Here is a 24,603-nt window from a genome sequence, read left to right on the forward strand (position 1 = left end):
AGGGTGGGGAGAGAATACATACAGAGAGAGCGAGAAAGAGAAGGGGATGGTATCGCGAGAACAACCCAACGAGAGCTGCGAAGTTTGGTACTGCATAAGGTTAAGGCAGAGGAACGAGAGACCAGATTGCCAGTATCCGCTGGATAATGGAGAAAGGCAGGGAGTTTCAGAAAAACATCTACTTCTGCTTCATTGACTATTCTAAAGCCTTTGACTGTGTGGATCATAATAAATTGTGGCAAGTTCTTGGTGGGATGGGCATCCCAAGCCACCTTGTCTCTCTCCTGAGGAATCTGTACAAGGACCAAGTAGCAACAGTCAGAACTGACCACGGAACAACAGACTGGTTCAAGATTGGGAAAGGCGTACGGCAAGGCTGCATACTCTCACCCAACCTTTTTAACTTGTATGCAGAACACATCATGCGATGTGCGGGGCTGGATGAATGCAAAGGTGGGGTGAAAATTGCTGGAAGAAACATTGACAACCTCAGATATGCAGATGACATCACTCTGATGGCCGAAAGCGAGGAGGAGCTGAGGAGCCTTCTAATCAAGGTGAAAGAAGAAAGCGCAAAAGCCGGGTTGCAGCTAAACATAAAAAAAACCAAGATTATGGCAACAAGAATGATTGACAACTGGAAAATAGAGGGAGAAAATGTGGAGGCCGTGACAGACTTTGTATTTCTAGGTGCAAAGATTACTGCAGATGCAGACTGTGGCCAGGAAATCAGAAGACGCTTCCTTCTTGGGAGGAGAGCAATGTCCAATCTCAATAAAATAGTAAAGAGTAGAGACATCAGACTGGCAACAAAGATCCGCCTAGTCAAAGCCATGGTATTCCCTGTAGTAACCTACGGATGTGAGAGCTGGACCTTAGGGAAGGCTGAGCGAAGGAAGATCGATGCTTTTGAGCTGTGGTGTTGGAGGAAAGTTCTGAGAGTGCCTTGGACTGCGAGAAGATCCAACCAGTCCATCCTCCAGGAAATAAAGCCCGGCTGCTCATTGGAGGGAAAGATACTAGAGACAAAGTTGAAGTGCTTTGGCCACATCATGAGGAGACAGCAAAGCCTAGAGAAGACAATTATGCTGGGGAAAGTGGAAGATAAAAGGAAGAGGGGCCGACCAAGGGCAAGATGGATGGATGGCATCCTTGAAGTGACTGGACTGACCTTGAAGGAGCTGGGGGTGGTGACGGCTGACAGGGAGCTCTGGCGTGGGCTGGTCCATGAGGTCACGAAGAGTCGGAGATGACTGAACGAATGAACAACAACAAGGTTACAGCAGGCCTAGCAAACTTGGGCCCTCCAGGTGTTTTGGACTTCAACTCTCACAATTCCCGCAATGGGTTAAACCAGGTTAGAGGTTCGAATCCGGGGAGAGCGCGGATGAGCTCCCTCTGTGAGCTCCAGCTCCCCATGCGGGGACATGAGAGAAGCCTCCCACAAGGATGATAAAACATCAAAACATTCTGGTGTTCCCTGGGCAACGTCCTTGCAGACGGCCAATTCTTTCACACCGGAAGCGACTTGCTCCTAACACCAAAATCTATATAAATAAAAATGTAATGTTCGTTTGTGGGATTAACAGAACTCAAAAACCACTGGGGGAATTGCCGCCAAATTTGGTCAGGAGACGCCTACTAACCCAAGCCGTGACCATCACTCAAAAAATTGAATTTGTCATTTGGGAGGTGTAGTTGCTGGGATTTATAGTTCACCTACAATCAAAGAGCATTCTGAACTCCACCAATGATGTAACTGAACCAAACTTGGCACACAGGACTCCCACGACCAACAGAAAATACTGAAAGGGTTTGGTGGGCATTGACGTGTTTGGGAGTTGTAGTACACCTACATCCAAAGAGCACTGTGGACTCACGCAATGGTGGATCTGGACCAAACTTGGCACGAATATTCCATATGCCCAACTATTAACACAGATGGAGCTTGGGAAAAATAGACCGTGACATTTGGGAGTTGTAGTTACTGGGATTTATAGTTCACCTACAATCAAAGAGCATTCTGAAGCCCACAAATGATAGAATTGGGGCAAACTTCCCACACAGAATCCCTATGACCAATAGAAAATACTTAAGGCCATCCAGTCCTACCCCCTTCACCAGAGCAAGAAAATCAAATACTGTTTACCCACAATCATAAGGAAATTACATATATTAGAAACCAACACTTTCTCATATTTATTTTCCAGATCACCAGACTGGGCCACAGCAACGCATGGCAGGGGATGGCTAGTAATAATAATAATTTTTTAAAATCCTGCTCCGCCTCCCCATGGGGACTCAGGCGCCTCACAATATGAAATAATAAAGTAAACAAACAGTATAATAATAATAATAATAAATTTTACTTATACCCCGCCACCATCTCCCCCAACGGGGACTCTGAGCGGCTTACATGGGGCCAAGCCCAAACAACAAATTACAATACAAAAATACAAATTGCAGTAAAATAAACAACATAACAATAAAGTATAAAACATCAAAGCATATAAACAATACACACAAAACATAGGAACCAAACATAATGACAGAGAGTGGGCCAAATGTAAACAAAATGATTTAAAATATTTAGGGTGCAATAAAGGGGCAGAACTGTTTGTAAGGGGGAACTCATAAAGAGAGAAACAAGCAAACCTTTGTACGGGGGGGGGGGGGGGACGGACTCCTGGGACAAGAACGTTGAGGGAGCAATAGCATAAAATGATGTGACTACTCTCCGTCAGTCATAAAATAAATCATAATGAAAGCCAACAAATTACACAAACAAAAATAAAATCAGATTAAAATAAAATCCTCTAGACTGTACTACTGCAATTCACTATGTGGGGCTGCCCTTGAAGACGGCCCAGAAACTACAACTTGTCTAACGTTCGGCAGCCAGATTAATAACCGGGGCCAGTTACAGGGAGCGGTCAACCCCCCTGTTTAAGGAGCTCCACTGGCTGCTGTTTATTTTCCAGGCCCAATTCAAGGTACAGGTCATCACCTATAAAGCCCTAAATGGTTTGGGACCCGCCTACCTTAGTGACCGTATCTCTCCATGAACTAACCCGGGCCCTTCAATTTTCGGGGGAGGCCCTCCTTTCGCCCCTGCCAGTTTCACAAGCTCGTCTTGTGGGCACAAGAGAGAGAGCATTCTCCTCTGTGATTCCTTGACTCTGGAACTCATTACCTGGAGAGATCAGGAAAGCCCTACCCCAGAAACCTTTAAAAAGAACCTTTAAACCTGGTTGTTCTGCTGCGCCTTTGGTGAGTAGGTGCACAACATGACACTACTGCTCCCCTCAGCGCTTTTGTCACTGGAGTACATCCCCCCCCCCATGGGAAACTTTGGTTCCACAACCCTGTGTTTTTTATGAGCTCCCTCTTGCAAATAACTGTCTCCTCTTCTTATCTCATTCTAGTTTTTTAACATTTTATCCTGCACATGTGGCCCGCCCATTTTCACTGTGATTGTGTTTATTGTAATGTTATATTGTTAATGTATTCATGTGTTTTTATGTAATTATGATGTTTTTGCTTGTTGCTTATGTTTTTGGTTTTATTTTGCTGTAATATGTTATCTGGGCTTGCCCTCATGTAAGCCGTCCTGAGTCCCCGTTGGGGAGATGGTGGCAGGGTATAAATAATGATGATGATGATGATGATGATGATTATGATAATTATTAAAAGCCATACCCAAAGTTAAAAGCCATATCCAGTAAAGCAGTCCTTATTTACTATGTTGTCAAAGGCTTTCATGGCCAGAATCACTGGGTTGCTGTGAGTTTTCCAGGCTGTATGGCCATGTTCCAGAAGCATTCTCTCCTGACCTTTTGCCTACATCTATGGCAGGCATCCTTTCAGGTTGAGGGGTCAGTTGGAAACAAGGCAAGTGAAGTTTATATATCTGTGGAATGTCCAGGGTGGAAGATAGAACTCTTGTCTGCTTGAGGCAAGTGTGAATGTTGCAAATAACCAACTTTATTATCATTTAATGGTCTTGCAGCTTCAAAGTCTGCCTGAGTATACTCCACCATAGGCATCAGAAGAGCTGCAAGAAAGTAAAGACAAAGATCCACCCAGAGGAAAAAAAGTTATTTCTTTCACCCTGGACATTACACAGATATATAAACCTCACTTGCCTTGTTTCCAACAGACCACTCAACCTCTGAGCATGTCTGTCATAGATGTGGGCAAAATGTCAGGAGAGAATGCTTCTGGAACATGGCTATACAATCCTGAAAACTCACAGCAACCCAATCCTTATTTAGCAAGCCGGATCTTCAGATATGCCTGGAAGCATAGGTAAGTTTTCAATAGCTTTCTGAAGGAGGTGCAGGGGATAGGCATTCATTCTACTGTGTACATCAGGCATGAGCTAACTTGGGTTCTTCAGGTGTTTTGGACTTAAACTTCTACAATTCCTAACCTCTGGTAGGCTGTTAGAATGTGGGGGAGTTGGAGTCCAAAACACCTGGAGGGCCGGAGTTTGCCAATGCTTGCTGTAGATTGTCATGTGGATTGTCATAGTCAGTCTGTTCCTGGATTATGGACTTCTTGTCTGGACATTGCCATAGGGTTAAATTAGGTCACCATACCTCTTTACCCTCACTCTCAACACTGGGGCACCACAGGGCTCTGTGTTGAGTCTGACCTGAGGCACTCATACAGCAGCATTGGTTCAGAGGGCCCAGCAGAGCCTGTACTATTGAGACTTCTAAGAAACAGCAACTGAATGAAAAACTGGGTTGTAGGTTTTTTTGGGTTGTATGGCCATATTCTAGAAGCATTCTCTCCTGACGTTTCGTCTGCATCTGTGGCAAGCATCCTCAGAGGTTGTGAGGTTATGAATGAAAAGCTGCTGGTGACTTTCTACTGCTGTGCTATAGAGAGTGTCCTAACCTACTGCATCTGCACATGGTTTGGTAATTGCACAGTGGCAGAAAGGAAGGCGCTCCAAAGGGTCACCAACACTGCAGATAATCATTGGTTGCCCTCTCTCCTCTTTGAAAATATTCCTCTAACTCTGGAAAACTGCAGATCACTGGCTACCTGTTTCCACATGTAATAGAAGTGTCCCAATGCTTCTGGATTTGAGGAAATGATTTCTAAGAATAAATCAAATTACAAACCAAGTTTCTCTAGACCTTCAAATAAGATTTCTCTCCCTATTTTGTGACAACTGTGAGGCATAAAAATCTGATTATCTGTTTTTGTTTTTCTGCAAGGATGATAATAAGGGGCGTTTTCAAAAGATGGACCCAATTTGAAATTGCAATGTTCTAGCAGAACTCCACACCATGATCATCATCATCCTATCCTGCAAAGAAAACGAAGTCCAGAAGGCATGAAAGGAAAGCAATGCTTGGAAGCTAAGCAGCTTGACCCTGCTTAGCTTCCAAGATCAAACATTATCTAGTGCCCCATGTATTCATGGATTTAACTATCCATAGCTAGAAAAGATTTTAGATAATAATAATAATAGTAATAATAATAATAATAATAATAAGTAAGCCTTGATAATTAACTCTCTTTCATTGTGCCATTATATATAATGGAACTTAAATATGCACAGATTTGGATATCCATGTGGGATCCTGCAACCAAACCACAGCAGATATCAAGTGTCTGCTCTGTTTAACCCACCGGTTTAATTTACCAGTAGATAAATAATCAGAAGTACCCATAGAGGGCAGCACAAGCTTCATTCAGATGTGTATGTGGCTTCAAGTTTCCTATCAACTTACTATAAATCTATTAATTGCATAAGGTTTTCTTAGGCAACAAATACATTTTGTTTTATTCTTGCCTTCATAAGCATAAGGGTTTTCTTAGTACCATCTCTTAATTGCATTTTGAAGCAGAAATACATATATGTTTGAAAATGACAAATAAAGCAGCCAATTTCCCAAGAGTTTCCTTTTTATCATAGTACTTATTTCCCTCTGCATTTGTGCACTGACCCATTAAAGAATGGAAGACGCCAAGAAGAAGATGCCTCCAGGATCTCTGGGGGATCCAAAATAGTTATTCCAAGTATAAGGGAGAAGACATGCAAGAAAGCCCCAGGTCTGTACTTGCTTCAGGGTTATTGGAAGATGTTTGTGTGTTTACAATAGTATGTGGAAGTAATTACTCACCCAGTAGGCACTGTGGAATTTGACTCAGGCAGTGTGTTAATATTAACTGTAATTGAATTTGCATGGCATCTCTGAGCAGTTTGGCTTGATCTGTTAAAATCCTTGCAGAGCTGGTGGGTGTCCCATTGATTTACTTCCTGTAACTAGTCATAATAATTCATAAGAATAATTTGTCTTTCAACTAGAGATGCCTATCTACACAAACAGGTAGGACCAGCTTACTTGAATAGCACCAGATATCAAAATCAAAGAGTCCAGAACTAGCCACGTTACTTTGGGACATAAGGCAACCACTCCCCCCTAAAATCCTATATAAAAGGAACAGTGCTAGATGAAAAATTAATTTACCAAGCATTTGCTTTCCTTTCGTGCCTTATCTTAACTCAATCCAAGTGAATAATCATACAATCTTAGGTAAAACATTATATTCTTTTAATTCCTACCAGACCATTTTATCTGACTACTGAGGTAATGAAACTGAGATTCAGCTACTTGCTAAAGTAACAGGATGAGAGTCTGGTGCCTGGCACACCCCGCTACCTTGAAGACCAGATCAACATGCAAGCTGGGTTTGAAGGTAACAAGAACAGAGGTGTCCAGAAAGAATGTCTGGTACAGAGTTTCTGCTCAAAACGATTGGATGCTTACTTACTTAGGCGATCCTTCGTTGTCCAAGTAAGATTGTCCTCCAAATGCGGTGTCCTGGTGGTGGGTACATAGGTTACTGTGGAGCCCTATTCTTGACCCGCATGTTCTCCCACAGTGAGGGCATTAGTTTTCAGGTGGAAGGCGGTCCCGGTCGGGGTTGGCTTAATGCGCCTTCCTCTTGCCACATTTCTTTCTTTCGCCCTCCATTTGTGCCTCTTCAAATTCTACAGCACTGCTGGTCACAGCTAACCTCCAGCTAGCGTGCTCAAGGGCCAGGGCTTCCCAGTTCTCGGTGTCTATGCCAAATTTTTAAGGTTGGCTTTGAGCCCATCTTTAAATCTCTTTTCCTTTAATATGATTAATTTAATGACAATTTTGGGTTGTTTAACCCCATTTTCCACCACAAAATGTTTCTAGCTTTAAAAATTTGCATAATGAAGCTGGAATCAGTGGGTCATATTACTAGATGTTATCTTCTGAGGGGAGTCCCTGGTGGTGCCGTGGGTTAAACCACTGAGCTGCTGAACTTGCTTACCGAAAGTTCGCAGGCTCAAATCTGGGGAGCTGGGTTAGCCCCATCTTCTGTCAACCTAGCAGTTTGAAAAAATGCAAATGTGAGTAGATCAATAGGTACTGCTCCAGCGGGAAGGTAACAGCACTCCGTGCAGTCATGCCAGCCACATGACCTTGGAGGTGTCTACAGACAATGCTGGCCCTTTGGCTTAGAAATGGAGGGGAACATCAACCCCCAGAGTCGGACATGACTGTGTTTACAAGCTCTGGCAATGATGGCACTAATGTACCTGACTGGTTTGGGCAGTAGCCAGTAGAATCATATGAACAGACATATCACTTACCTAGAAAGAAACGTCTGACCATCTTTAGCAATTGTTAGGTGGCAAATGCTTGAATGTCTTCCAGCACAAATGTTTTCATATACATTTCTGTGTCTTACATTACCAATTACACTGCCCTGGGTGTATCTGCTCACAAGTAAGTCCTGTTAAGTTTTATGGGACTTACTTTAGGCATAGGATTACAGACTAAGTGACTCCTTGAATTTTAAGAATGGCTTCACGTTCCATATTATTCTATCATAGCCTAATAAAGCATGTAATGGTAAAAGTTTTCCCTTGACATTAAACGTAAAAAAGACGAGAGAAACTGCACTTCTTTTTTTCTAGATGCTTTATTTGTTTTTGTCAACAACAGGATAGGGTCAGACTCAGTGCAGAACAGGCAGGCAGCATTTAGTTATCTTTAAACATCCTACAGCTCTCTTTTTGTTGTTGTCTTGGAGGGTGAATACATAAGCCATTTATCTCTCTCATTTCTCTCTTTCTCTCTCCTTCCATCCCTCCCTTCCTACTTTAGTGCTTTGTTTCTCCTCCTCTGATATGGATACATACCACAGCAAAGATATGTTAGAATCTAGTGGGACTTCAACTGTTTTAAAAGGGCAAGTACAAAGAATCTCTGACTTTTTCAATTCCTTGTAAAGGAGTTGCAAGTGAAGATTGATGTTGGAAAAGAGTTGTAGAGGTTCTATAACTCCTCGGTTTCACCTGCCAGTGGCACATTCACCTCAATGGTGTATTCACCAGGTTCTCCTGATCCCAGCCAAGGCACTGGGGTCCTATTGAAAGATGGTCTGTTGGTGACTTCCTGATTAATCACCACAACTGGTTCAGGTACCGGAGGACCAGCATCGAATTCAGGCATTTGGAAAGTCATCAGCTTGGCTGCCTTGTCATATCCTCCATAAGGCATTGCAGTCCTAGGGGAAAGTAGAACGAGCCATCAAGGTGTGTGGCAAACTGGCAATCATAGGCTGACGCCTGGGAGAGTTGTTTTGCCAATTCAGTCAGTGGGAAGAACCCAGTTGTACTTGTCACTGACAAAATCAGGCAGACTTGTACAAACTTGAAGAAGAATTGCAATTTGTTTTGCCATGCATGTTAAAAGAAAGAAAAAAATGTTTTCAGTTTCTCAGGGCCCTTCCATACAGCCGTATATATAACTCAGAATATCAAGGCAGATGATCCAAAAAATCTGCTTTGAGCTGGTATTATCTGAGTCCACACTGGCATATAATCCAGTTCAATGTGGAAGGAGCCTCAGGTTGGTGGAAGAAGCTTCTAGCTATGTATGTTTGGGATACTGAGGCCACATGAAAGAATTAAGCATTGCTTCCATCTCTTAATCTAAAGAAGATACAGGTCTTTGTCACACAAGGCAGGTAAATCCCAATTACATCAGGATTGTTGGAGGTTGTAAATGTAAATAAACAGAAGCTTTAACACAGTTACTGACCCAAAATATACCCTGCAATATAATAAAGTGTCACTCGGGCTTGTGTAAGAAATAACAGTATCTTTACTTCTGTTCAAAAGATCAAACAAGGCAACAATATATACAGCAGTCTCTGAATTCACACAGAGAACAGAGGGAATAAACAGTCCTTTTAAACAGTCTTTAAAATATGCTTCATGCCTTATAAATGATCAGGCTTCAGAGAGTTGGCAGCTATTACCTTCCTGGCTGTTTCCAGTCAGCGCTCTCTTCACTCTCTGAGCTGAGAGTGTTAAAACCATTTCTCCCAGAAGCAAGCCAGAGACAATAGCCAATCAGAACTCTGCTCCTGGCATGCTCAGCCAATCAGCTGCTGGCACACGCCTTTCCAGTCAACCCATCACATCATGGTGTCTTTTTACAAATCCTCACAAGGATAACATTTTAGTTGGGGCTTATCAGACAATGTTCTCTCTCTTTCATTATGCTCCAGTGCAAGGCTGCTTTTTATTAATACAAACAATTTATGAATAGCCTCCTCTCCTACTTCTGTTGTGTTAAGATTTCCTGTGTGAAAGTTCATTTATTTGGATTGTTGTATTTTACGATGCTCTTATTTTGTGGTGTTTTTGTTTTAATGGATTGTTTTGCTTTTATATCTGTTGGGATTTCTGTCCCATATGTAAGCCATCCCGAGTCCCAGGGTATAAAAAATAAAGTTATTATTATTATTTTACAATTTTATGCTGCTTTTTGGTGTGTTTTTGGTGGGAAACACCACTCTACACCCAGTGAGAGGAGGAAGAAGAAGATCGGGTGGACATTTCAGTGTGATTTCCTTTCAATTGACAAGTAACTGAGACATTTGTAAAAAGTTTTATCTATTAAAATCATCCAGTGCTTCCTTCGCACAAGAGAAGCCTAAACTTGGCCCACTGTCCCCACTTCCTTTTCCAGCCCTGTTCCAAAATCTTTCTCACTATAGTGCCATTATGCCATGATATGCTAAGACCCTCACATCCAGTTCTTTCTCTTACACACACTCATTCTTGCTGTTCCATCCTTTGAAAATACTAATCAGTAACATTGGGTAAATCAGATAGACCACTAACCTGTTGCCTTTCTCTGCTACCAATTAATTATGTCTGAAAAGTCTGATCTATCCCAATCAAGATGCCTCACTACCCATGAAAAAGGCCCTTTTAATGTCAAAACTGTTTTGTTATATATTTCTGGGTGTGGGGGCTCTGTGTGTATCGCGTTTGTGCCAAACTAAAGAAAGGGGTGGAAGTAATGTCTCAGAGGAGGTAGGTGAGCAGTCCCAAATGCCAAGCACAAGGGACTTCTCTTGCAAAGGAATACTATAATCCTAGAATGGGTCCCAAGATGCACAAAGAAAGAGAACAATCCCGATTGAAGGGGGAAAGCCTTGTGTGATCAAGCCCGCTGTAAACTTAGATGGCCAGAATGCATCACATCCTATGACTCTGGCTCATAGGATGTGCATGGCCATAATCTTTATAAAAGTGGCTTATTAACTAATCAGTTAATTACATTGGCTACTTACAATGTATGGTGCTCCCAAGGTGAGCAATCATACAATTTTCTTGGCAAGATTTGCTCAGAGGTGGTAGCCATTGCCTTTTCTGGCCACATTAACATTTTGTTTTGTTTTTAAAAGAGAAGAAGTGGAGATGAAGGAGAAACCCGCCACCATACCCATCACCTTACACCATGGCAATTATACAGTCTGCTTGCACTAAAATGCACTCCTCTGGTAGACCCCCTCAATTATTTATGTCAGACCAGCCTCTGAAATGTATGTTCATATGCACTACAAACAAATGAATGCAATAATTAAATATGATACATAGTTGTTAGTCTTAGCTCGTAGAGATGGGGGAAAGTTATGGGATACGAGATTATGGGGTTCTTATTTTAGAGTTTCTGCTTGTTGTTTCTTTTCATTTTTAATTGGCTGTAAAATGTAATACAAAATAAATAAAGAAAATATTTACGTATGGCACAAACGTATTTACATGAGTCTAATGCACCGTTGAATCTAATGCGCACCTCAATTTCCTAAACCCTGAAACTAAAAAAAAGGATTTGCATCCAAACGTAATGCACAGCAGCAAAAAGTGCACTCTTTGTAAATTGGTCAAAAAAAAAGTTGTGCATTACAGTTGCTGCCTGCTTATAATTCCTTCTTTAAAAACAAAATCTCCCATCAATGGAAAAGAAAACCTTGGGATGCATATATGCTGTAGGATGAAGCCACTTTAATTGCCTTGGTTCAATGCTATGGAATCATGGCAACTGTAGTTTTACAAGGTCTTGAGCCTTCTCTGCCAAAGGATGTTGTTGCCTCACTGAACTACAAATCCCAGGATTGCATAGCATTGAGCCATGGCCATTAAATTAGAGATTTTTTTTTGTCGTGTCAGGAGCGTCCTGTTGTGAGAGAATTGGCCGTCTGCAAGGACATTGCCCAGGGGACACCCGGATTATTTTTGATGTTTTTTTTTCATCTTTGTGGGAGGCTTCTCTCATGTCCCCGCATGAGGAGCTGGAGCTGATAGAGGGAGCTCATTCGCCTCTCCCCGGATTTGAACCTGCGACTTGTCGGTCTTCAGTCCTGCCAGCACAGGGCTTTAACCCATTGCACCACCGGGGGCTCCAAATTAGAGATGACACCCCTCAAAGAAGAAGAGCTCCATGTGCAAGTCCTAAAGTAGCTTCCCCTTTTACTTTGGCTCAGCACTAACTACCTCATCACATGGAGCTAGATTTGGTGGCAAACGCCGATCTAGCCCCAATCACCCACAGATCATATGACATCATGATGGCTCCATGGGTGAAGGAAGGTGGAACCAGCATGCTGCTGCCCTAGCAACACGGGAAGCTTTCCATGTTGCAATTCCTTCAATGGGCAAAGCTGTACACTCCATGCGTGCACCACGTTTCTCCCTGTGTGAAGAGCTGCTGGAGGAGCCCAGCAAAGCAGGGCATGTGGGAGCAGCTTCCCAGTGCCCGGCAGCAAGCCAGAGCACAGCTGAGAGCCACCGCCAAAGGTATAATAAGGTGGTTAGATTACCATATGACACAAATCTAATGTGCACCCTAATTTAGCCAATAGAGGTGAGCATTAAATCTGAGTAAATAGAATAATAAAAATATATCCAAGATATTTCCACATTAGCTACATAACCTGAAGTTGCCATCCTTCACCCACTTTATACAGAAATGTTGAGATGCAATTATCAACGTATTGTCCCCCAGTGTTTTCTTCTTCAGACCTGATCACTTGCAATTTTAAAAAACATAAACTTGCACTGTTATTACATTTGAGCAGGAGTGCGCTGGGAAAGCATTGTCGAGGCTTTTCAGGATTATTGTCTCTTTAATTAGAATCACCTTGGTTGCAGCTTCTAACTCTAATAGTTTCCTGGTCAGCGCAGAGTGCATTTCATGATGAATTGCCCCTTCATTGCACCATCATATTGAAAATAAGAGGAAGCTAAGAAGGAAAGTTTTCTAGTGCAAAATAGGAACTGACTAATTGTGGGTCAATTAAAGAGCAATTCATAACTAATGTTCCACTGCGCTGAATCAGAATCAAATGGAAGACGAAGCTGTAAAACAAACATTTAATTAAAATTGCAGGGCACCTTTAATTGAATGGAATTTGCCTCAAAGTAACAGAATGGAAGGACTGTTAGCCTTGGAAAGAGCACAGCAAAACAACATAGCAGTATACAACTGAATTGAAGAATCTGCTCTCATTTTGCCTGCAACTGATTAAAAAATGAAAGTACAGGCAGTCCCCAAGTTACAAACATCTGACTGAAGTATTGGTATGAGACAACAGGAGGTGAGAGAAATCTACCTCTCCGAAGGGAAATCCACTTCTGGAAGAGTTATCATAGGGAAAAGGGGTTTCAATTGAAGCTTTATCACCATTCCTTGTTTCCACAACAAGCCATATTTCTCAAAATCCAATTATCACAGGGACAGAAAGTAAGGCAAAATCTTCTGAACAGGGGCACAGACAGAAAAAGAAACACCGTGCCAGTGGTTCTCAACCTGTGGGTTCCCAGATGTTTTGGTCTTCAACTCCCAGAAATCCTAACAGCTGTAAACTAGCTGGGATTTGTGGGAGTTGTAGGCCAAAACAACCAGGGACCCAGAGATTGAGAACCACTGTTCCCTATGCTATCCAAAGTGAATCTCAAAATCAATCTCTCTCTTTCTCTCTCTCTCTCTCTGGCTGGAATTATACTTTAAAATGTACCTGTTCCAATTTACATACAAACCCAACTTAAGGACAAACAACCCATCTTGTTCATAACTTGGGGGCTGCTTGTATTGAAGAACATTTCCATGTTCTTTTCTGCACATACTCTTCTCACTTCATGCCACTCTATCCTAACCACTTTCCACCTGTCTTATTCTGTTTCCCATTTTCTCTCTTTCTCTATATATACACATATATATAAGTTCAGAAGTAAACTTTAATGCAGCAGATTTCAAGCATACAAAACAGCAGAGCTTGGAAACGCCTAAGAAAAATGGGTACATTGCCATACAATCCACAGCCAAAGCTTTCAAACCATTTAGATTTGGGAAGGATACAGGCATCGGTGCACCTTGCTTAAGTACGAATTAATTCAGCTTAATATCATTCAGCAAACTTAAGTATGAATTAATTCAGCTTAATATCATTTTAACTGCCATGGATCAATGACATGAAATCCTAGGTGCTATATTTTGACGTGACTTTTAGCTTTCTCTGTCAATGGATACTGCTGGCTTGTCAAACTCCAACTCTCAGCATTCCATGACAATTAAACTGGTGTCCAACTGCATTAATTCTACAGTGCAGGTACACTGTATACACTTCAAGTAAGACAATACCTCATCAGGCCCAGTAAGTAACAAGAATTCAGTTATGGACTAACTGTATATCTGTCAATATCCAATGTTTAGCCAATTGGTTCTTATAGCCATTCCTCCATTGAAGGAATGAGAGACTCCTCCGAATAGAAACATTTTATTCTTTCCTCAAGATAGTAAACATATATCCAAGACAAATCAGCCTGCAAATATCCTAATTTGTAATATTTTAAATATTTTAAATAATATTTTAAATAATTTTTTAATTTGTAATATTTGTTGGCAGCCTCCACTAGAACCTACCAAGCATTTTCTCTCACCTGTTGAACGATTTGTAATGGCATAGTTCGGATTTAGAGCCAGAAGACAAGAAGTCAATTTTGATACTACTTTTCTCCTGTGGAGTAAGACCCAGAGCTCTTTCCCAAGGAGAGATGTACGTCTGAAAAATGGAAACGTGTTTCCCACTGCCGCTTTTGTTGTCACCTGTTAATACCAAGGAAAGAGGAAAAGCACATGAGAGCACAGCCCTTGAGGAAATAAATGCTATGAAGAACCAAGCAAAGGCAATAAGCAAACCTTTTACTAATTCTGTAACAAGAAAACTGAACCATTGTGCCCAGAATACATTACACTGATCAATACACATTTTGGTGCCTCAACTGTGAGACCTGTTTCTGGATGTTTTTGATTCCTGATTCCAATAATTGCACCAGTTCTCCCCCATCAGCTCTAGGTTTTGAGAAATTGAACATATGCCATATCCCACACTTCACTCTGCTCACCTATAAAAATCAGGCTATTTTAATGTAGTGTTTAAATTAATTCAACCATATCTAAGAAACTAGAGCTGATGACATCTATCAATGCAATTTTCCAAATCAGTGCCCCAAATAATCCAAGGACAAGCCTAAAAGCCAAGACATCCAGAATTATTCTTTGGTTGGGCTGTGTTATGAGTGAGAAATTCCATAAAACATATGGAATGGGATGTGAAATTCCATAACACATACATGATGTATTCAGAATGCCACATTATACTGTTTTCCCCATAATTCAGGAAATATTTAACAAAGACCTGGCTAGGGTACTCAAAAGTGCTTTTGTACTCTTTATAGCTTGTATGCTTTAAATCTTCTTGAAGCAACGTTTGAATCTCTGAACCAGATCAATGACTTATTCCCAGCAGGGTTGCAATTTTCTTTGCAATCTAAAAAGTATTAATTTGATGCAGTCAGGAAAAACATTGTTGTGTAAAGGTAAAAAAATACACATATAAATAGCTGTCCTTTATTCAGATTAGATATTACAAACAAATTTTTGAAAGTTGTCCTAAGGATCTTGATTTCAGTAAAGGGGAAAGGACAAGTTTAAGTTATGTTTCTTGCTCACCTGGAATGCATTAGTACAATGGTTCTCAACCTGTGGGTCTCCAGGTATTTTGGCCTACAACTCTGAGAAATCCCAGCCAGTTTATCAGCTGTTAGGATTTCTGGGAGTTGAAGGCCAAAACATCTTGGGACCCCCAGGCTGAGAACCACTTCATTAGTCTCGGATGACATCCTAGAGCAGTAAGTAGTTGATAAAATGCAGCCCTTCAGATATTTTTGGATTGCAAATCCCATCAGTACTAGCCACCAAAGGAAATGTTGAGGAAGTCTGAGAGATTGACAGCACTGGAGAGCCATACTTCATCCACACTGATCTAAGTCCCATCATGTTTCATTATTGAAAGTGTTGTACTGTTTGTGTGTGGATACTTGCCTTGTCCAGCAGTGGTCTCACTTCCTCCACCATCCACTCCTCCTCCAGTGTTGGCAGATCCCTCTGTGTGGCCAGTTCCAGCTCCTCCAGCTCCAGCTCCTCCAGCTCCTCCAGCTCCTCCTTTGCTCCCAGGCTTTGGTGGAGGGGCAGGAGGATATTGCAGTTTAATAGATCCGTAGGGCCCTACTGTTACACCACTTACCATCCTCCCACCGCTTTGTGAATAACCATGAGAATCAATTCCGTATTGTCCCCCAGTTGGGATGAATTTCTGGAAGTGATCCTGCAAGGGAAAGGTAGGAGGGAGCGAGATTAAAAAAATGAAAGAGAAATGTGACGTGATTCTCAAAGTAAGCTTCCATGTATCTCCATGTACCTACCAAAATTCTTCTTGGATCTCATGGTGCTCAGGAACAGCAAAGATGTGCGGTGATAACTTGACTTAAGAGTTTAATTCATTCTGTGACTGAGCTCTTAAGTCAAAAATGTCTTATCTCAAAAGCAAGTTTTCCCATTGAAATACTATTAACCCTTCTGGTCCCTCAAACCTAACATGCAGACCCATTTTTATTATTTGTTTTTAAATACGAAAATGTACTTTATAAATAACAAATAATGTCTAAATAGACATTCACATGGGACAATAAGAAGAAAGATCAACTTTAAAATGGAAGAAGCACAAACTTGTGGCAAGGAAGCACAAAGTGAAGAGGCAGAAGCATAATTTTCTTCAAATTGCTCTCATTCAAGCCTCCCTACCCCCTCCTGCTCTCTTTCTCTCTCCCTTATGAAGCCAAACATATCAGGAATAAAAAACACAAAATCAAGTAATCCAAAATTCCTCAAAGCAGACAAGGACAAAGCTGACAGCAATCTCCTAAAGCAGAGAAGAGCACGAGGCACAGAGGCACGAGGTGCAGAGGCTGCTCCCTTGAAGCCCAAAGCAGGGGTCCTCTAACTTTTTAAACAGAGGGCCAGGTCACAGTCCCTCAAACTGTTGGAGGGCCAGATTATAATTTGAAAAAAAAATAATGAATTCCTATGCGCACTGCACATATCTTATTTGTCATGCAAAACACACTTTAAAACAATACAATAATTAAATGAAGAACAATTTTAATACAAACTTATTAGTATTTCAATGGGAAGTGTGGGCTTGCTTTTGGCTGATGAGATGGGGTTGTTGTTGTTGTTGTGTGCTTTCAAACCATTTCAGATTTAGGTTGACCCTGAGCAAGGGCTGGGTAAATGACCTTGGAGGGCCGCATCCAGCCCCCAAGCCTTAGTTTGAAGACCCCTGCCCTAAAGCCTTGTAATCGTGTGCTAGCGCTCTCTCTGGTACTAGCTCTTAACTCAAAATTCTGCTGTTATGTCAAAGCAAAACCCAGGCCAAGTGACAGCTTTTAACTCAAAATGTGCTGAAGTTGGGACTCCCTAAAGTAGAGGTAAATTCAAGAATTAACAGTAAAGAGCGTCTTTTGTAAGAATTACAGCTGCTTCGGTAGCTTTATGGACATTTGAAGAACGAGTCAGAAAATCTTGGTGGAACCAGAAGGCAATGAATGAAATAAATAATGATATTAAATGTCACTTGCATGTTATGTGCAGATGCTTTAGAAATGCCAACAGCAGCCCTCCAGAAAAGAGCTGATTATTATTCAAACTCCAGCGGGCATGGAGGAATAGCCCTTTCCTCCTCTGCTAGTGAGCTAAAGAAAATCTTCTTTATGAAGCAGGCATTTGCTTTAGGGGAACATCCCAAATAGAACTAGTGGGAGATTTTCTCCCAGTGTTAGTGCCATTGGATAGAGAGATTTTGCTCATGACTGTAGCAGGGAAGGAAAAAGTGAAAATCCTTCCTTCCCCAATTTTTGTGGTTTGGACAGTGATCTCTGTCTCATTCTCTCTCACACACACAAAGCAATGCTACAATATGCATTCTAAATCTATATATTAAAAGCAAAAAATCAATGTCACCCTTTACTCAGCCCTGAGAATAATTTATGTAGAGCCACCAAGTTAACTCAATCACGTTGTTAGTGACAGTACAAATAATGTTATGTTAGGATTGTTGTTGTGTGCCTTCACATAATTTTCAATCACTGGTGACCCTAAGACAAAGCAATCGTGGAGGCTGCTTGGCAAGATTTGTTCAAAGAGGGTTTACCATTGCCTTCCTCTGAGGCTGAGAATGATCACCCAGTCATTTTCCATGTCCAAGTGGGGATTCAAACTCTGATTTCCAGAGTCGTAGTCCAATGTCCAAATCACTGCACCACACAACTGGCAATTAACAGTACATGTGCCGTCACACCCAGGCACTATAAAAATAAAACTAAGGTGTGCTTTTCTCTATATCTGGGTGAACTGCGGATGTCTTTCTTAAAAGCTTGAGATTCCCAGCAACTGAGGCTACTACAGGTTTTGAACACCAAAACAGAATATTTGTAACAGCTTGTCCAAGTTACAAACAAAACAGTCAATTGGTGAAACCATAGAAATGCTCTTTCTTTGTTTTTTCTCTCTAGTCGCTGAGTTGCCTTCATCCAAATGAGATCTTTTTACCCCAACCCTGAGCTGCTATTCCAGCCCAAGGTTAGTTTTGGAGATGAACCAGTGTTCAATAACTATCTCAATAGCCCTCAATAACTATCTCAATAGTCCTTTATACTAAATAGCTCAAAATCTCAATATGCTTCTCTATAGCTCAACAGAATCTCAAATCTATAACTCAATTAAGACTCAATAAGCTTATCTATCTATCTATCTATCTATCTATATGACTCAGTTACTATCTATCTATAACTCAATTAACTCAATTAAGACTCAATAAGACTCAATTACTCTCTCTCTATTTGTTTCTTTATCTAAATTACTCAATTGTACTTACAAAGTTTTTTTCAGAGCTCCCTGACTGGCCTAACCGCACATCTGAGGCTTTTTCTCTAAACTGAAGGCGGCAGGGAAGATTCCAAAATGGAGATCTCCAACCCTAGGAAAAAGGGCGGTCTCTAAACCCAAAGAGATACTTTTTAAACCAATAGCTGCAAAAAGGCCTGCAGGCTGGCTTTCTAGCCTCTAATGCTGTTAACTTTCAGGGTGCAGCTGAAAGTGTAGCAACCCTGGGGAAATGCAAAAGAATGCTATCCCATACAACTAAGGGTAATGCAAACTATGCTCCTGGAAGACGGAACAGTAGATAATCGAAGGATTAATTATTTATATATTTTCCCATATCATGTGAATAGTAAACAGTTAAAACTTGCTAATGGGAATATTAATACACTAAAATGCCAATTGTATTTATTTATTTATTTATTTATTTATTGCATTTATTTATTGTATTTATTTATGTATTTATTTATAGACCAAGGGTCTCAGGGTGATTTACATAAACAAACATTCAATACCATAATCAAGTTCAAACACATCAAACAAATACAAAATAATATAAAATGACATTGATAAACTTATATCTGTCCATATTATTCTCTCCACTGTAATGTGGCCACGATGACTGTATGAAGGTAGTCAATCTTTTTTTCTGCCTAATTTTTGTGGAGTTAATTTATTTTCGATTTAGCTTTTTCTCCCACTCAAAATTTAGACCCAAACCAGCTCATACTTTAAAAGCAAAACAATTAAAAGCATACATATGGCTTTTTTTGGCAATTGAATACCATGCAGATTTGTTTAAAAGCTCAAAAAATGTGGAGAAAGCCCAAACATACAACATTTGTAAAACCTGCCAAGTTGATAAGTGTGCCATAAGGATGTTTGGGATTTTTCCACATTTTATTTTGAGCTCTTTAACAAATCTAGATCTGGCCAGGCAGTCACATCCATTCAATGATATCTAAGGGACCCTTTTGCAATGCAGCAGAAAGAGCACACGGACTGTCTGGTTAGTGGAGTAGTCTTCCAAGTTGTCGCTTTGTGCCTTCAAGTTGTTTCCAAGCTATGGCGACCCTAAGACAAAACATATCACAGGGTTTCCTTCACCAGGTTGCTTCAGACGAGGTTTTCCCTTGCTTTCCTCTGAGGCTGAGAGATTATTATGTGCCCAAACTCATCCAATTGTTTCCATGACAGGGGACATTTGAACCCTGGTCTCCTCAACTCCTATGCCAGCACTTAAACTATTGCATCATGCGGTGACATAAGAGAAGCCTTCCACAGGATGGTAACACATCTGGGCGTCCCCTAGGCAAAGTCTCTGCAGACAGCCAATTCTCTCACATCAGAAACGACCTGCAGTTTTTCAATTCACTCCTGACACAATAAAAAAACCCCCATGTCGGCTTGTTCTCCTAAGTCCCGTTATTTAAAAACAACATGGCTACCTTCCTGCAGGTTATTTTTTAAAATTTGCTTGCACATTTCTTCTTCTGCTTGTGGCTAACCTCAGGAATCATTCAGACTTTAGGCAACCATCACAGACTACCTGTGGGCTAATGAAATGAAATCTATAACAGGGGTCCTCAAACTAAGGCCTGGGGGCCAGATACGGCCCTCCAAGGTCATTTACCCGGCCCTCGCTCAGGGTCAACCTAAGTCTGAAATAACTTGAAAGCACACAACAGCAACAACAATCCTGTCCCTTCAGCCAAATCAGGCCCACACTTCCCATTGAAATATTAATGTTTATATTTCTTAAAATTGTTCTTCATTTTAAGTATTGTATTGTTTTTAAGTGTTTTTTGCACTACAAATAAGATATGTGCAGTGTGCATAGGAATTCATTCATATTTTTTTCAAATTATAATCCGGCCCTCCAACAGTTTGAGGGACTATGACCTGGCCTTCTGTTTAAAAAGTTTGAGGACCCCTGATCTATAATATCTAATTAGTAGCCTTTACCTGTAAGTATTAGGCACAAAAAACTCTTTAAAAATCTCATCAACCAGGAAAACAGTGCAAATAATGGAATTATTAATCAGGTTCCAGGTTTGTATTAAAATGTCATTACGGAGTTGCAGCACCCAGAGAGACCTGGCTTGATCACTGCTGTTTGCATCAGACAAGCCTGATAACAACACATTTCATTGTTTTCATTGCTTGCCTACTACATGTAGCCCTGTTCGGCAATGAGAAATTTTTTGAGCTGTAAACAGGCTTCCAATGCCAGCTGTTCAGTCAGCTAAATATAGGCAAGAAGTAGTGAAAAATCCACCAGGCTGAGTGTAGAATTATCTAACACTCTGCTCAATGTATTCGGTGGCAGTCGCCAGGGCTTCGCAGCAGGTCATCCAATCTGCAGTCTGGGCAGAGAGCCATCCGCAAACTAAACTGACTGAGCTCTAGGGAATCTCCCTCTCTCCACCCACCCCTGTCCTGTGCCTCTGCAGATTTCCCATTTTAACAACAAGGAGTCCCTTGAATGTTAAGAAATGCAGGATTTCGGCTCTATGAGTGGTAGCTAGTGGGGCTGTGTGCACTGATAGTAGGCAAAGGAGCAGAGCCTGGTGTGGGAGGTAAGTCATTTTGATGTGAAAAGCGTGATATTGTCTACACCTGAAGGTAGGCATCTTACCAAACAAATGTTATATATATGCTATATAGAAACATACAAGGTTTAGAGGCGATCATTTGTTCAAAACAATTGCCTAGAACAATCAGAGAAATGAGAAAGCAGTAAAAGAGTTAGTTTCAGTTAGATGAGAACACCTCAGCAAGCGAGAGTCCAAAAGTGGCAGGCTCAAACCCAGAGCCTCAATCAATGGCTGATACCCAATGAGAGACTCCCCCCTGGGCACACAGAAAACTGGGCGACTTGGAAGGCGCTGAACAGACTGCGCTCCGGCACCACGAGATGCAGAGCCAATCTTCAGAAATGGGGCTACAAAGTGGAATCCACAACATGCGAGTGCGGAGATGAGCAAACTACAGACCACCTGCTGCAATGCAACCTGACCCCTGCTACATGCACAATGGAGGACCTTCTTGCAGCAACACCAGAAGCACTTCAAGTGGCCAGATACTGGTCAAAGGACATTTAATCAACTACCAAGCTTGCAAACTCTGTGTCTTTTGTATGTTTGTTTGTTTGTTTGTTCTGTCAAAAATGTAATACAACTGTTCGGTTGCCTGACACAATAAATAAATAAGTTAGATGAGACTGGAAGATTAAACATTTTTTACATATAATAATAACAACAACAACAACAATAACACTAACTTTATCCTTATACCTCGTCACCATCTCCCTGAAGGGACTTGGGGCAGCTTACAAGGGACAAGCCCGAAAAATCAAATTAAAAACCACACAATAAAAGAAAACAACAACAAACCACAATACACAAATTAAAAACAGTATCATGGCTGAAAGATTAAGTGCTGAGTGCAGGGGAACAGGGAATGTGCAATCGTTCCTAGGTAGAGCCAGGGAAAGTGCAAGATACACTTCAAATTCAATTAAAAGTCACAGCTGGGAGGGTAATGTCTTTAGGCATTTACAGTAACAGGATTACAGGTGGGAGGGCCAACTAAAGTGCAAAGAGCTATGGCAAGATCAATCCAAATGCTGGTGATCTGCCTAATCAAACACACCATGGAACATCCAGGTTTTAAGGTCCTTACAGAAAATGGATAGGGTGGGTGCCAATCTGATCTCCTTAGGTAGGGAGTTCTAGAGCCAAGGGGCCACCATAGAGAAGGCCCTCTCCCTCGTTCCCACCTCATTCCCACAAATCACTTGCACTCCTGAACAAAATAAATCTTAAATCACACGATTAACAAATTAAATATTAAAAGAAATGTGGTATAAACACTGGGCAATAATGATCTGTACCAAAAGAAAGAGAACAGCACAAAGGTGTTGGTTTATCATATTACCTTTAGATTTGGCACATTAATGCCCATCTGCCAGGCATGCAACAACAACATGATTTGTTAAGTATACTGCCTTAAATTATAAGGTATTCAGAGAATAGTGCAAAGCTACTTGCTATACCATCTTCAATTAAGATCAGTTCAGCAAATTCTTCTGTGCTTGGTAAGAGAATATCATGTATGAGGTGGTCTTTAATTGCAGGTCATTGCGGTTAGTGCATTTTTACACCAGGTTTTATTTTATTTTCTTTTTGACTTTAGTAATTTCATCCAGTCAATGATTGCTTTGGAATAAATACACTTGGCAAATGAAAGTTAAACAATAAAGCATCCAGAGACCAAGGTTGGTGAAAGGGAGCTCTCTAAAATAAACTAATAATGCAAAAATGTTCAAATGTACTACATCTCTATATTATAGTAGAGACAATATAAAAAAGTAAACAAAAAACCCCTATACCAAAGAACCAAAACGTAAAATATAAAATCTGATCTACCCTCATCTTCCACACCCACAAAAGAGATAAACTAAAATTAACTTACCACCCTCCAAATTAAAGATATCTATATAGGAATGCAAAGCCTCTGAAAATAACAGCCACAGATGTGGGTGAATGCCAAGAGAGAATGCTGCTGGAACATGGTCATACAGTCCAAAAAACTCACAGCAACCCAGTGATTCTGGCCATGAAAGCATTCCATAACAATGATATTTTCATTACTACTTAACCAATGTTAAAGGTTCCTAGTCTTTTAAGAAATTGTCCAATTTTTTTTATTAAGGTAGATAACTTGTCCACTTTTAGTCAAAAATCTTTAAAATCCATTCTTCATTTCAGAGATCTGTACTTTACAATTTTTGATAATAGAACAAGCTTGTTACCAAAACCAGAAATAATTTATACTTCAGATCTTAAATTTGCTAAATTGGAAAGTTTAATAAAAATAACTCTTGCTTCAAATGGATTCTAAATATAAAAATATCTTGCATTAATTTTTAAATAATTTTCCAGCATGTCTTAATTTATCACAAATGTACCCATATGGTGAAAGGCACTTCGATGTATTTCACATTTTAAATATAGAATTTTGGATCCTTTATACAGCTTAGGTTTGTTGGAGTCGGATATTTTAAGCCATAACATAATATACAGGCAGTCTCCAATTACAAACAAAATCGTTTCTGTAGGTTTTTTGTTGAATTTTTTGTAAGTTGGAACAGATACATTTTTAGTGTCACTCCAGCAATATACACACAGAGAAATCTATATCTTTATCTCTCTCTCTCTATATGTGTGTGTGTGTGTGTTTTAGATAGCATAGGGAAGGGTTAACACCCCTGTGGGGTTTGTTTTGCTGTCTGTGCCCCTGTTCAGAATATTTCACTTCACTTTCTGTCCCTGGGATAATTGGATTTTGAAGAATTTGACTTGTTTTGGTTAAAGATTTGGGGATAAAGCTTCAGTGGAGACACTTTTTTCCCCGTGATAACTTTTCTAGGAGTGATTTCTTTTCCCAAGGAGAAAATTTCTCTCACTTCTTGTTGTCTCATCCCTGTTCTTAACTATAAGTCATTTATAATTCAAATGTTTGTAACTTGTGGACTGCCTGTATCCTTTAAACCACTGGTTTATTTTCAATTGCATTGGTGTACCAGTAGCACCACTGAAGGGATGCGGAGAATTGAAGTTACATCAGGTGATATCATCAAAGGGGATGCCACCAACCATTGGGGTTGGGGGCAAGGAGAGCTCTGCCCTTCCCAGCTCACCTGTCCTCACGCCTTGCCTTGCACTTACTCAGAGAGCCTCCCCCCTCCCCACTCCAGTACTTTCTCATATTTCCCACACATTTACACAGAGTGTTTCCTGCTTCATCTCCTCTCCTTTGACATTCATATAGAGAGGGGGCCAGGGGACAGTTCCATCTTGTCTCCTGCAGATGTCATCAGTTGGGGACCCCTCCCCCCAGCACTGACTACTGCTCTGGGCCAGAGTGAAGAGAGAGGGGGCCAGAGGACAGTTCCATCTTG

General features: G+C 40.8%; 1 protein-coding gene across 3 annotated transcripts in view; it reads right to left on the bottom strand.

Moving 5' to 3' along the window:
• Positions 1–7,961: 7,961 nt before the first annotated feature.
• The window catches only part of MYOZ1 (myozenin 1), a 41,075-nt gene continuing 24,433 nt past the window's right edge, over positions 7,962–24,603 (bottom strand). For all 3 annotated transcript variants that reach the window (XM_060769184.2, XM_060769183.2, XM_067466952.1), the window contains 3 exons: positions 15,744–16,026; positions 14,300–14,465; positions 7,962–8,568 (listed from right to left, as the gene is read on the bottom strand). In XM_060769184.2, the coding sequence (XP_060625167.2) occupies positions 8,337–8,568; positions 14,300–14,465; positions 15,744–16,026 (681 nt within the window). In that variant the 3' untranslated portion in view covers positions 7,962–8,336. The remainder of the gene's footprint in view (positions 8,569–14,299; positions 14,466–15,743; positions 16,027–24,603) is intronic.

Source organism: Anolis sagrei, chromosome 3 (assembly GCF_037176765.1).
Source record: "Anolis sagrei isolate rAnoSag1 chromosome 3, rAnoSag1.mat, whole genome shotgun sequence".
In the NCBI taxonomy this organism is placed as follows: Eukaryota; Metazoa; Chordata; class Lepidosauria; order Squamata; family Dactyloidae; genus Anolis; species Anolis sagrei.